Source organism: Vanessa cardui, chromosome 6, assembly GCF_905220365.1.
Source record: "Vanessa cardui chromosome 6, ilVanCard2.1, whole genome shotgun sequence".
Classification (NCBI taxonomy): Eukaryota; Metazoa; Arthropoda; class Insecta; order Lepidoptera; family Nymphalidae; genus Vanessa; species Vanessa cardui.
Genome location: NC_061128.1, coordinates 4,614,916 through 4,629,974, shown reverse-complemented (window position 1 = coordinate 4,629,974; position 15,059 = coordinate 4,614,916). Strand labels below are relative to the sequence as shown.

The 15,059-nt window shown below is 29.3% G+C and overlaps 1 protein-coding gene across 3 annotated transcripts; it reads left to right on the top strand.

The window, feature by feature from the left end:
* The first annotated feature begins 4,781 nt into the window (after positions 1–4,781).
* On the top strand, positions 4,782–14,958 carry LOC124530265 (uncharacterized protein MAL13P1.304-like). Of its 3 annotated transcripts, none has more exons than XM_047104337.1 (21): positions 4,782–4,955; positions 5,199–5,336; positions 5,507–5,701; positions 5,842–5,922; positions 6,028–9,084; positions 9,167–9,259; positions 9,732–9,815; positions 9,925–9,993; positions 10,068–10,178; positions 10,269–10,361; positions 10,608–10,694; positions 11,017–11,109; positions 11,425–11,523; positions 11,808–11,909; positions 12,106–12,180; positions 12,710–12,820; positions 12,924–13,004; positions 13,229–13,321; positions 13,400–13,501; positions 13,640–13,698; positions 13,961–14,958. In XM_047104337.1, the coding sequence occupies exons 1-21, from the start codon at positions 4,931–4,933 to the stop codon at positions 14,423–14,425; spliced, it is 5,313 nt and encodes a 1,770-aa protein (XP_046960293.1). In that variant the 5' UTR covers positions 4,782–4,930; the 3' UTR covers positions 14,426–14,958. The 3 variants fall into 3 exon arrangements, with proteins under 3 accessions (XP_046960293.1, XP_046960292.1, XP_046960291.1); XM_047104336.1 differs by having other exon boundaries at positions 9,690–9,815; positions 13,643–13,698; XM_047104335.1 differs by having other exon boundaries at positions 9,690–9,815.
* Positions 14,959–15,059: the final 101 nt, after the last annotated feature.

Sequence of the window (15,059 nt, the reverse complement as noted above, 5' to 3'; positions counted from 1 at the left end):
AAATAATGAGAAACTATGAGAGTATGTACCTACCAGGTAAAAATTTAACTTTAGGCATAAAAAAAATCAAAATCAAAATAAACTTTAGTCAAGTAGGCTTTTACAAGCACTTTTGAATCGTCATTTTACAATTACCTAAGTGAAGCTACCACAGTCTCGGAAAGTAGATTCTACCGAGAAGTACTGGTAAGAAACACAGTAGTTACTCATTTTCAACATTTAAAATATACAGAGTCATGTTAGTTAAATACAATTATTTAAATTAATGTATCCTGCTATCAACAGGTATTAACTCCATACTTTTTTATCACCTAAACATTATTGCAATGAACCTTACTGGGACTTATATTGCTTCTATAAAATTGTGAAAACATTATATACATTTATTCATCATAATAGTTTAAAAAGGTAGGTAACAGTAAGAAATGTATATAACACAATTTATGATGTTAAATCTTTTATCCCAATTTTCATCGGTAATTGCGAAGCGTAGACGAGCCAATAGTCCGCGTTAGGGTTAAGTGGGTCCGCACTTAAAAAGACATCAAGGGTACAGAAATGGCATTATATCTTCCTGATGACCCTCAGAAATTACCCCAACGATGTTAGTCCGTTTCATTTCAGCTCGTAGTTCTGAATCCCTTCAAACAATCGATAACAATGTTAAGGGCACATGTGTCACCAATAATGATACTTATCTAGATATTTCGTAGCTTTTTATACATAGTTTTAAAATATTTAATTCGGAGAGATGTTCAAACACAAAATAGGTTCAACAAATATAACACAAAGAATATCACAAGAAGTTATCTCAGTCGTGCGTCTACTCGCGAACTCTCCTGCTCCGCAAGAGTTAAGTAATTAAAACATGTCTGCTTTACTAAGTATTTTATGAAATGACTTTGGAAAGCGCTGGTAAAAATTTGTCTTTGTACTGAAAACTGAAGTTTTTTCCTCGGACAAAAGCGACGTAGATAACAATACGTGAAGCTTGGGATCAACCGGTCCTTTGAACAAAACTCACCGCAGATTTTATTCCGACCAGAATGTTACCTGCTATATTAGTAAAATTAAAAATGAAATATGAATACGGTCCATATTCAAGCCGAGTTGTGAGCTCGTTCTCGTAGATTTTACTTATTTTCTATAAGTAAAATAGTTTTTTGTATCAGCCTGTAATCCGATTATTTTCCATTTATAAATTGGACTGAGCATATCAATTATAGGAGGCGAGTTGGTCTAGATTTTAAGCCCGAGAAAAACATTTTTTAGAGCTTTCATTTGTATCTGTTATTATATCCGTCAGTATAGGAAAACATTATGAGGACACCTAAATATTGTTTCGAATAGCTCTGAAGCAGCGTGGTTAAATAAGCTTAAAATCTTCTCCTTGTAAGGGCAGGAAGCTATTACCTGGCGTTATTTTTACAGTCCTTTATTTTTAATTTTATATTATTACTCTACTTGTTTTCTCATTTTACTTTTTATCAATTCATATTATAATCTTCAAATGCCCACTATGTCTATGTTACTGTGTATAATAAACTTAATTATTATCGAATGGACTTTAATATTATTCAGGTATATATTAAGGTTTGAAGTAAATAACCTGAAAGCAATAAGGGGATGGCGCGTATTAATGATGATGATGATGTCCTGACCGATTTCCGACACGGCAACCAATCTCACGGGATACTAGTAGCTAAACTATAGTGTGTGTGTAAATATAGGTGATGTATCTATGTACTCTATTTCCTCACTTTTATAGACCGATGGAACAGCAAATTTGGAATAGAAACCTAAATAGCGATTTAAAATTTTACCACATTATTAAAAAATGCATCAAAATCGTGAAATAGAGGATGAAAGTTTTTTTATTTGAATTGAAGTTCGTCTTTAAATGTTTGAAAATGAAAAATTTTCACAGAACTTTACTTTTTCTCAATGTTTGAATGATAAAAAACACTCTTTAGGCATCTTTTTATGAGTAAAGATCAGTAGTTTCACCATTTTTAAAAATCCATCTCAAAAGTAAATTAAATAGGCAATATAAATTTGGATGTAGGTTAGTCATTTTTAAAATTTTATTATGGGGTATGGCTTTGTAGTAGATATGTTTCCAATTGGATATCTATTCAGATACAAAGGTAGTACACACTTATACTACGACACAATATAATAGGTGGGGGAAAAAGTTTCTTCGTATTTTATATGAAAATTCAAAAAGTTTTTTTATAGTTTATTTACATTTGACTAAAGTATGTAGGTGCCATTTTGTTCCATAACTTTTTGCCATCTTGTTGGTAGTGACATGATCCCATTGCTGTAAAAATTTTGGGGCTTCTGATCGAAAAACTGCGACAAGTGGTTTTGGCAGTCCTCTCGTGATGTTAACTTGACACTGCCTAAGGAATTCTGCAGAGACCGAAACAGATGAAAATCTGAAGGTGCAAGGTCAGGACTATACGGCGGATGCATTAATACCTCCCAGCCAAACTCTCGTATTTTTTGTTGAGTGGCTAAATATGTGTGAGGTCTAGCGTTGTCATGGTGAAAAACCACACCCCTTCTGTTGATCAATTCTGGCCGCTTTCTCTCAATTTCTTGCTTCAATCTCATCAATTGTTCGCAATACAGTTCTGAATCGATGGTCCTGCCGGGCGATAACAGCTCATAATGAATGATGCCCTTCCAATCCCATCATACACACAGCATTACCTTGTTGCGAGTTAATCCGGGTTTTGCCACAGTCTGTGAAGCTTGACCGGCCTTTGACCACGATCTTTTTCGCACGTTCTTGTCGTATGTGATCCACTTTTCATCACCAGTTATCAGCTTCTTCAAAAATGGTTCGGTTTCATTACGTCGTAATAAAGAATCACAAATGAGTACACGGTTCATTAGGTTTCTTTCAGTGAGTTCATTAGGCACCCATATATCGAGCTTTTTTGTGTACCCAGCTTTATTCAAATGAGTCAAAACCGTTTTGTGGTCAATTGCCAGTTCTTCAGCTACATCATAACTACTAATTTGCCGATCTTGCTCCACTTTTTCAAAAATGGCATCAATTTTGTCCGTAACAGGGCGACCAGAGCGAGATGCATCTTTGATATCAAAATTTCCGGCTTGAAAACGCTTAAACCAAACTTGCGCTACTCTCACAGATACTGCATTAGGTCCATAAACATCACAAATTTTTTTCGCGACTTGAGTTGCATTTTTACCTTTTTTATAGTAAAATTTTAAAATGTATCGAATTTCTTCTTTAGATTCACTCATTTTAACAACAACAAAAACAAATGAAAATCACACAAATTCCTAATTTGAATTTTAAAATTGAGCCAATGAGATTTTATTACAAGTTCATACATACTATATGCGAAAAGACTTTTTCCCCAACCTAATATACTACGTAAAATGTATCTTTATCGCAGTTTAGTGAACTTTTTTAGTACTATAACAATACTAAAATTATATTTTTTTAATGAATATAAAGAAATATTTTACTGTTAATCCTCATTATTTACTGTTCAAACAGTTTTGTAAATTTAATAATATAACTATTGATATATAGTTTCGATCATATGTATATTTTCCTTATTTGCAGATGTAAGTGTAACTTTTCGCAATTCACAAAGTAAACATGTATGTACCTATCGCTTATATCTATTGATCACATACTTAAGATCGGACCATAAAAGTCGATGTCGACGGTACATGCTCTATAAAAAATTTGTCAAGTCAAGTCTCGGACTGGGGCTAAACCTAGTCCATTTCAACTCCAAAAAGACACAAGTCTGCACGTTAACCGTTAAAAAAATCACCATTTGTCGCATATCCCCGATATGGGAATATCCCCATTACATCAGTTTCGGAATACGCGGTAAAGTAAAGCCAAATTGGTATCAAAAAAGTTCGGTATATCCACGAAGACAAGACTATTCATGTCGGCTCCTCGCCTAAAACTATACTATTAGGCCTCACATGGAGTACTGCCCTTACTTCTGAACGGTTACTCCCTAGTACAACCTTCTTCCCTTTAACCATATCCAAGGCATAGCGTTAATCCTATAACGTTGTTACAGATGTTGGGTTATTTTGCATCTTTTACTGCATTTTTAAAGGAGAATGTCTAGGGGATATTCCTAAGAATTGATTGGATTAATCCCGGCTGCAGAATTTCACCTTTTGGCATCTCGTCAAAATTCGAAATTATATCTACTCCATCTGAATGCAAGCAAAAAGACAAAAATATAATATTATAATAGATTATTCCAAGTCATGACCAATAATATTAAGTCAAATCATTTTGTTTTTATTTTAACTTTCTAACTTTTAAAGTGTTTAAGAAAATTTAACAAATCAAAAGCTCTAAACTTGCATGTAAATGAATAAATTCCTCAAAAGATACTTCGAAAACTGAAACTTAAGACAAATTAAGAATTTTTTTTTCTTATTTATTAGTCTACATGTACTTTCCCTATTTTATAATATTGTATCTATTAGACTATGTTGAACCCCCAAAACTCTCTATGCTTACGGCTATCTATCAGTTAAAACATCCTGTTGATAGTGCATAAGTACCTTGAAAAGTCATTACTACTGAATGTTTTTTTTATCAAATATTTCCAATTATTTTTAAATAATACCTTATTATTAATTTTTATTTAACATTAGCTATAAATAATTGTAAGATGCCATTAAAATCTAAAAAAAAAAAGTTGTCTTAGTCTATGATTTTGAGACGGAAATCGGCAATGTTGCCATCATTAAGCACGCGTCGGTTTTGAATTGACAGTTCGCGGCGTCTCAACAGCTGTTCGACCATTATCTCAACCTCAAAGCACGGTTTTGAAAAGTTAATGTATTACACGTGTTTGCGTAACTTATTGGGAATTACAAATATAATTTTTTAACATTTATTTCAAAGATGGAGGCAGATGGAGGTGTCAAAGGTTTGTAGATATTTCTTAATAAAATTTCAAAAAGCGGTTCGATAAAACTACGCATTATCATTGATAATTTGTCCGGTACACCTCATGTGTTCAAATTTATTTCGGATAACTGTGTTTATATAAAGAAATGTTTATATTTTATATTGTTCCTTTAAAACCTCTTTTATTAAAGCATATAATAAAGCGGTTTGACCGTTATTCTTAAAGTATTTTTAGTAAAAAATATTAACAAACATTTTTCAGCTCCTGTAACTCGTTTACGGAGAAGAATGTCCGTAGAACAGTCTGAAGAGAGCAAGTCGCCTGCAGTTAACACACCGACCAAGAAGAGAGGAGGAAGAAGAGCTGCTAAACCTGACTTAGACCTCATTGATGAAAATAGTAATGAATTATATTAGTAATTAACCAATTATATTTTATTTAAAGAGTGTTCTAGTCTCTTTGTAATGCATATCTAACTATTTGCATAATTTAATTATTTTTTATGCAATAGCAAAACAGAATAACATTATAGTGTTTTTATCTAAAAAATAAATATGATAATTCAACAGACCCAGACAACACTACAAAAACGACCACTAAGAAAGCACCAGTAAAAGAAATTATTGACTCTATCGATGAAAAACCTGTCACTCCATCAAGACGAAGCACAAGAATTAAATCAAACACAAGTATTGTATCAGACATTGCTTTAGCGGTTGATTCTCCAAGAGCCAAAAGAGCCATTAGAAGAACTTCTCAAATTGGTTTGTAAATTTTGTAAATCCATTACTCATTGTTCAAACACTTAACAAACAAACAATAAAATATTTAAACTCCAAATTACAGACTCAAACTATTTCAATTGTTATTCATAATTAATAAAAATGTTATCAAAAATTTACAGGAAGTGACACTGAAGCACCACCCACACCGGTTCGACAAACTCGAAGAACTAGAAAAGACTCTACGTCCAGCATAGAAAAAGGTAAAATTATAAATTAAATTCTGAAATAGTTTGCCATTTGTATATAAATAAAACACATCATTATAATAAGTAAAACAATTTACACATACAAATTTATATTTTCAGTTGAAATTCAACCCAGTACTAAACCAACAATACAAATTAATGAAATTATTCCAGAAGAACCAGATAGTAATGTTAGGAAATCTAGAAATAGTACTGATACAAATGAAAAAAATATCTCTACGGGCAATGTGCGTAAAAGTCCACGCCTTAGAGAGAAAATTAAGCAAAACACCTCTGTTAATGAAAAAGAGAGTAGCCAAGTTAGCCATGTTGAACCAACTGATGAAATCAAAAACTCTTCATTAAATAAATCTTTAGAAACTTCAATTTCTAAAGAATCTGAAAGTAAAGATGAAGAGACTACAAGAGAGAACAAAGTGTCACAAAAAAATAGGCATTCCATACTCACTTCTAATTTACTGGAAAATTTAAACACAGAGACCAAGACTAATAATGTTCACCTTAATAAAAGCACATCTGCTTTGGAAGCCAAACGCAACAGTAATAAAAAAAGAAACAGAACTAAGTCATGGACTATTGCAAGTGCTGAAAATGAAAACAACTTTTACAGTGATAATGAAGGATTAAGAAAAAAAAAGATTGATGGAACTAAAATTCCCATAGTCCAAATAAATAAATTTAATTCAGGTGATGGTCTAAATACAAGCATGGATAAAGACAAAGTTAACAAATCTAAGATTAAGGAAAATGGTAACAGCTTTATGGAAGGGGATATTGACACATCCATGACAAAGGTGATGAATAAAAGTATTGATAAAAATAATGATAAAAATAAATCATTATTAAACCAAAGCAGCAATGAAAAAAATAATCAAATTGTAACAAACAAAATTTTTGAAACAGAACCAAGTAATGACATACAAACTATTGTATATATTGAGGAAGATTCAGATACTAATTCTGTTAAAGTTGGTATCCAAAAAAGGCATGAACATGAAGATCAATGTGTACCTGTAATTCAACATTCCGATCAATTAGAAAAAGATATTTCTCAATTCTCTATGATGTCTCAAAAAAATGATTCAATTAAAGCAAATGTATCCAATAATGCTAATCTAATAAATGATAGCTGTGAACCAATGGATGTGGATGAAACAATACCTGATAGTTCATTGATACCTGAAATAAAACCTAACAACATTTATTCAAGTTCACCTTCTGTGCTATTAGACAAAAGTGAATCTAAAGAAAAACAACTTAACAAATCTAAAAGAAAATCATCCATATTATTAAATCTTAATAAAAGTGAAAATGAAAACAAAAGTACTTTAATATTGTCACAACTCAAAGACAGTTCTTCCGGTGATATTAATAATGTTACAAAATCTCCTCAAATTAAACAAAGTTTACTATCAAGAACAGCAGATGATTTAAATGCTACCCAAGAAAATGATAGTAATAAAAGAAATCTTTCACTTAATTATGTAACAACAAGCACACCTTTACAACAGAAAAATTTGCTAAAATTAGGTAATATTAACACCTCCATCATTGCTTCGAATAATGATACAAATAATAATAAAAATAAAATAAATTTATCGAAAAATGACAAGACATCTGATAATGTGGACAACGAAATTTCATCTGAAGAAGAAACTAGCCAAAAGAATAACAACGAAATTTCTAAGAATAAATCAAATTTAAATATTTCATTGAATAAAACAGGGAATAATAAAGAGAACTTAAGGAGTAAAAATGAAGAAGTAAAAATTACCGGCACTGATTCAATTGATTCAGCAGAAGACAGTAAATTGATAAACAATAAAAGTAAAAAAAGAGAAAGCAATATTTCAAACTCTTCTAAAAAATCTGTTAATAAATCTTTTCCATCAACTGACTCTGATGATGAAATGGCATCAAATGATGAATCACAAGATTCTGATAATCTTATGGATGATGAAGCTGAAGATGCTGGTGACTCCTATGAATCAGGTGATAGCCAAGATGAAAATGAGCGCCAATATCTAAGAGAGAATGAGATATTAGAAAAAGGAGAAACTCTAACATCCGATGATGACTTATCAGATGATTCTGACTATGAGAAAGACTCTTTTGTAGTTAGTTCAGCTGAAGAAGATAATGAATTATTAGATGGTACGGAAGATGACCTATCTATGAGTGACAATGAACTGAAAATGACAAAAGATTCGAAGAAAAAATATGATGAACGAAAAAAGAAGGAACAAAAAATGGCCTCCAGGGAAATGTATGAGTTCCGGCACAAATTAAATATTTCAAACAAAAGCTCCAGTTCTGAAGTAGAAAAATCCAAAAGACGTAAGAAACAACAACTAAGTTCTTCAGAATCTGAAGGTGAAACAGAAATAAAATCAAAGAAAAAGAATCACCGAATGAGATTGGATTCCAGTCATGAAGTGAGTCTACAGGATAATGAAACTGGGAATAAAAATTCGGATAAAAAAAGAAAACGCCTATCTGAAAGTTATTGTGAAGATAATGCTATAAATGAAAAGGAAATAACTATATGCAATGAGAGCTTAAAAGATATTGATCCATTAACTACTCACATAAAACAGGAACAAAAAACGCCAAAGAAAGCCGATTCTTCTATTGCATTTATTAATACTGAAAATGATCCTAATATGGAAAATGAATTGACAAAAACTCAAACAGAATTTGTAGATCCATTAGAAGATTCTATGGCTGATGAAGTTTCTCTTAGTAGTGACAATGAGAATATAATGCAAAATTATGATTCAATTCTTGAAGGCTTAAATAAAACCAATAAAGTAAAATCTAAGAAATGTGATATTTCACTAAACGTCGATAAGAAAAAAGATAAGAAAAAAAATACTACCATAATTGATGAACTAAATCTGACTCAAATAAAATCTGCTAAAAAAGTAAAAAATAATAAGCAGAAGCAGAGAGAAAGTAATATTTCTACAGAAAATAAAATTACAAAACCAGATACAGACCGCAACTCATCCCCTGATTCAATTGATTTACATTTGCTATTTTCTGAAGATAGTAATACCAGTGAGAACATACAGAATAAAAACAGTACTTCAAACACAGAGGAATTCATTCCCTTGAAGCGAATTGAAGGTAAAACTGACATAAGGGAAAATACAGGTAATTATCAAAAAAATGTTTACTTAACCAATAAATGGTATACTATACATAAAAAGCTGAACATAATACATTCAAATTTCAGATATGAGCAGCCAAGCAGATAAGTTATGTAATCTTGATGCTAGTTACAATAAAAAAAATAAGAAACGTAAATCAGAAACTGCTCCTACTTCAGGTAAGACTTTTACGAAGTATTAAATTGAATTATTTACAATTCTGAGAAATGTAGTAAAATGAAAATACTTAAGATTTTAATTGTAAGATTAAGGTAATTATGCAATGCAGCTAGATTTAGGTATAATTAAATAAAAATAAATATTCCATTAATATGTTCTAAACCTTCTCTTTGATGGGAGAGGCCTTAGCCCAACAGTGGCAAATTTACAGGCTGTTGTTGTTGTTGTAAATAAAAATGTGTAATCCACAAAATTAAAATTTATGAATGTTTCCAATGTATCTGATTTGTATGAGCTTAATTCGTGTATTGATTGATTAATTGATTTTAAAGGAAAACAAGTCAAGTGTATTTGTAGTATTTGTTTATTCTGTCATTAAATTCCCAAAAAAAGCTAAAAATAATATTTCATACTATAAATTCTTTACAGATAACGCAAATGAAAACAATGAAAGCTTTTTTATTGATACAGAGGGCGCAATTGCACAAACCAACAATTCTTTAAATAAGTCCAGCTCAAAAAAGAATAAGAAGAAATTATCTCTTGTAAATAATGGTAAGATTTATTAAATGAGTCTAATTTAAAATTAAATTAAAATTGCTTTTTTTAAATGAGATATGTACTTGTTAAACAGATATATAATTTATATTATATTTAATTTCAGATAATCTGGATGAAGACACTGATGAAATAATAGACAAAAAAGATGTATGCATGGCTGTAAATGAATCAGGTATGTAAAAGAGAAATTATTAATTTATTTTTAAAATTTCAATATATAAAATTTATTTACTGTGTATGTTTTAGAAACTAATGAAAATTCTGACTCTGATGCACCAATGGATGTGCCATTTAAAAAAGAAAATCGAAACTCAAAAATACAAAAAAACCTTGATGAGGATGGAAAAGATGAGACAGGTTTTGTATTATTTTTTTGTAACTTACATGCTCAATTTAATTAATTGCTTGGAATCATTTTATTTATCAATATCATTATTATTATTTTAGATTTTGCTAGTAACAAATCAGTTACGAAAACTCCAAACAGTGAAAAGAAAAAGAAAAAGAAGATGACTGAATCACTAAACCTAGACTCAACAGGTATTTAATATACACTTGAGTTACTATAATTATTGCAAGTTTATCTTTTTTTATTAATATTTAAATAAGTCAGTATATAGCTACTTTGATTTCTATAAAATACTATACAATGTTCTGATGTTAATTTTTAACATTATAACCTTGTTCTTCTCATGCATAGTTTTTTACATTTTTTTTTCTCATGAATATTTGTATTTTACCACATTTGAGTAAGACTAAAGGTACATATTGTTTTATTTTTTTAAGAAAATGAAAATGACTTGAATGTTTCATTGAGCAAGAATAAAAAGAAGAAGGATAATGATGTTATAAATGAAGAAACAACTCAAAAAGGTAACCAACAGTAATATTTAGAGATAATCATAATATAAATATTATAATATAGTTGTCGTAGTTCATCTTATATTTATAATATGAGATGAACTTGTCGTATTTTCATTTGTACTTCTGAAATTTATGTAATAAAATTTATTTAACATAGTTTACCGGAAACGTCTTTAAATTAAATAGTGTATATATACAAAATTAAATTTTGATGCTTTCAAAGTTACAACTTATACAAAATTCTTCTTACTTTTGTCTTCGACAACTTTGGTTTGAAAATAAGCATTATGTTAATAAAAGAATTAAATTAATTTAACTTTACTATTTTCAGATTTGCCTGAACAAGTTGTTGATGAATCTATGACTAAAACTCCTGGCAGTAAGAAGAAAAAACGTATGTCACAATCCAAAATTCAAGAACAAGGTCAGTCAATAACAGAAAAAAATGCATGCCAAAAATTTCATACTTACTAAATTTAGTCAAAATTGTATTAGACATTCACTGTTATATTTTAAAATGTATGTCTTAAATTGAATAATTATAAAAAATGTATTTCATATTAATTATACTGTATAAAAAGTATATTACATATGTACAAACAAATAACAATTAAATTTTAATCAGTTTTAAATTAAAAAAAAAAAAAATTAAAACTGATTAAAAGGAATTAGCTATTATGGTCACAATAAAAGAAGTTTTTAGTTATTTAAAGTAATATTTACTTGTATATATTTCCAGATGAGGAAGATGCTCCTGCTGACAAGTCCTTTAGTACAACACCAAACATTTTAAAGAAAAAGAAGCAGCTCGTATACTCTCCTGAAAATGTTCAAATAGGTAATATTCATTTCATTAATAACCTGTCATTTGTTATGCAAAAAAGGAGCCCGTATCCTTCCTTGGAGTTTAAGCTTGCTTTATACCGAATTTCATTAAATTTGGTCCAATAATGCGGTAGTGTTACTCTCACATTTTTAATATTAGTATATATTATTATTTTTTGTTAATTATTTATTATATTCTTAACTTACTAAAATAACTAAGTAATTCCAAAAAAGGCTCTATATTAAATACTATTAATATATATATTTATTATTTTTTACTTAATCCTTTGTCTTCAGAGCCAAAAGAGGAATTGTCCTTGGATGAATCTAAAATAAAAACACCGGGCAGCCAGAAGAAGAAAAAATTGTCACTAAAATCTCAGGATTGTGAACAATCAGGTATATAAGAATTATTATTCATTTCGTAAGTAATATTGAGCCTTTTATTGTAATTTAACTGCAATTATTCACTGAAATGTTTCAAATTACGAATATTTTCAGTAACGAAAATTCCACTTACTGGTGATAAAGTAACATGTATCATCTATTTTAAAAATAAATGGATGAAAATGGTAATCTAAATTTGTAGTTCCAGGAGATCTACACGAGACAAAACTCGATATTTCAAACATAAAAACACCAGGCAGTCAAAAGAAGAAGAATGTGTCAGGTTTGTAGAAAATGGCATATCATAATTATTATCATAACATGGTATGAATCAAAGTCACTTACCTCTGTCTGTCCCTAAGTATGCACAGATCTTTAAAATTACGCAAAGAATTTTATTGCGGTTTTTTTTAATATATAGTGATTCGAGAGGAAGGTTTTTGTATATATAACACATACAACAACATAAAGAAACAAAAAAAAAATGTAGTATATATTAAGTATTATCAATTGCACCCGTACGACCCGAGGCGGCTCGCCAGTATTTTAAGATTATTAAGTACATTTGGAATTTATACATTGAAAATTATTACACTCCAAAGAAAATCAAAGTATTGTAAAATCGTCTATTATTTTTGGTGGCATATATTTACCACGCATATAATTATGGTCTATTATAACAAATGAATATATAAATATGTTTGAGCCATAAAAAAATATTTGCTTGAATCAAACTAATTAGCATTATGTATATTTTTTCTACTTTATGTATGTATTTATATAACTTATACAAAGATTCTTTTATTTTTTAGTATCAGAAAATGAAAAACAAGACCTTATAAGTATGACTCCGGACAATTCAGAGTCCAAAAAAAACAAAAGACACTCTTCAACTGGAGAAAGTAGCTTATTGACAACAAATGGTAAACTTAAAAAAAAATTTTTTTTTTTTTTTTAAGTTTTTACTTAAAAATGCGTTTGAATAATATATATATGAATACAATTTATATCTATTATTTCTTTCAGTGGAACTTAATGAAAGTAAGAATACAAAGAAACGTAAACGGAAATCATCTCAAACTACACCTGAAGATACTGTTCTTGAAGGTATAACATTATATACATACATGCTTAGTAGAATATGGCCATACTGTTTGTGACAATAAAATAAGATTTTGCCAATCAGAAAAAATATTTTGGATATTACAATAAATTAAATTATTTCAAATGCTGTTAAAATAGGATTGATAACACATGATGTCAGACTCTTATTTAGCAGTGTATCAAAAAGTGAATTAATAAATTGAGTATCAAAGACATGTTGTTTTCAGATAAACTTAGTACTCCAAAGAAATTGAATGAATCCTTAGATGGCAGTCAAAAGAAAAAGAGGAAGGTTTCACAAAATGAGGAAACAAATACAAGTGAGTCATTTGGTACTAAATTAGTTCTATAATTTATCATTTCTGTTTTGATAACTTACTCAATTTTCATAATCACAGATAAGGAGCTAATACCTGAAGAAAACCTAGGACAATCTAATGTTGGTAAAAAGAATAAATTGAAAAAAGAGACTCAACCAAATGTTCAAAATACCACTACAGGTACAATTTTTCTGATAGATAATTTAGTCTGGACCACTATTTATTTTGATTGCTTTCTTCAAAATAAGAAGCATTTGAGCAGGATTGATATTTTGGGTGCTGTTGATAATCCCGCTAAATATTGTTCTTTTGTTACAGCAGTTAAAACAAATAAACGTAAGGTGAGAGATGATGATGAAGGAAATATGGTTTCTAAGGTATATATTGAATTTATAATTAATTTAAAATATTTAATTAAAACACAATATAAATTTTATATTATGTTTTAATTATATTTGAAAAATCATTATACATAAGACAGTGAGCAATGTTTCACAATTAAAAAAGATTTAACACTTATTTTATCACTTTGCTCATTCAGAATGAAACTAATGCATGATGAAATATACACTAGATGGCTTAAAATCATAATTTATTATTTTTGTAATGTGTAACTTTTAAAGGCTTTAAATATTTTAGGTTGTCAAAGAAAATTCATTTGATACAGTACATGTTCCACGCTTGCCTACTAGCATCTTAAAGCAATTGGATGATAAACCTAAACAAATGTCGGCTGCTGAAAAGCTTAAATTAGTTTCAACAACTCAATTCTCAGTAGTCGAAGCCAGAAGACGGAGAAACAAGCCTTCTAACTATTTAGAAGAAAGTGTTTACCTTAATGACGACGAATCGGAAAACAAAAAACAAAAGAAAGTCCTTCAAAAACCAAAAGTTCTACCTTTTGTACCTACCGTTTTGACGTCAGCAAGTGGTTACACAACAAACTTTAAAGTCAATGTAATACCTACTGAAATGAAATTTGTTGCCCAATCAAATACAATCAGTAACTTTAAAGAAGACTTTATGTTTAATAAAAACATTAGAAGGCATGGTACATATGAATTATATAAAAGGAAAAGAAACATTAAAATATCTAAATTCTAATAAAAATGTAAATTTAGAGGAACACAAGCCTTATTCCACGTGACTTGTGAGCTTGACAAATAAACTCAGTGCCTAAACAAGAAAGACTGCTTAATAGTAAATCGTTTAGAAAAGGTGATACTCTCAATACTAATTCATTCTATTTTATTATTACTCTTACTTTTAGTTTTATGTCTTTTCTTCAACTATGTCGTCTGTAATAAACTTATAAATTTCCTGCTTTTGTTGTTAATGTGTGGATGTTATGATCTTTTAGATTATAAAAATTAGGTTACATACATTACATTATTTGAATATTTTTGTAGTCTTAGTTTTTTTTTTACTTGTTACTATTATTATTATGTTTATGTTTACTGACATTTCATTGTTTCACATTGTATTAAGACTTTATTAATTTTAGATATAAATGATCATTTATAATTCCCGCCATAACTTGTTTTGTTGTATTTCATGTTATTCTAGATGGCGCTGGACACTGTATTAAAATTGGTATCGCCCATGTGCCGTGTTTTCGATTAAATATTAATTTTAAATTGCGAAACTTATTATTTCTCTCAATAAAAAAATATTTAGACAAAAAATAATTATTTCTAACATGCCACAATTAGAATCTCAGACAGACCAACCATGAAAA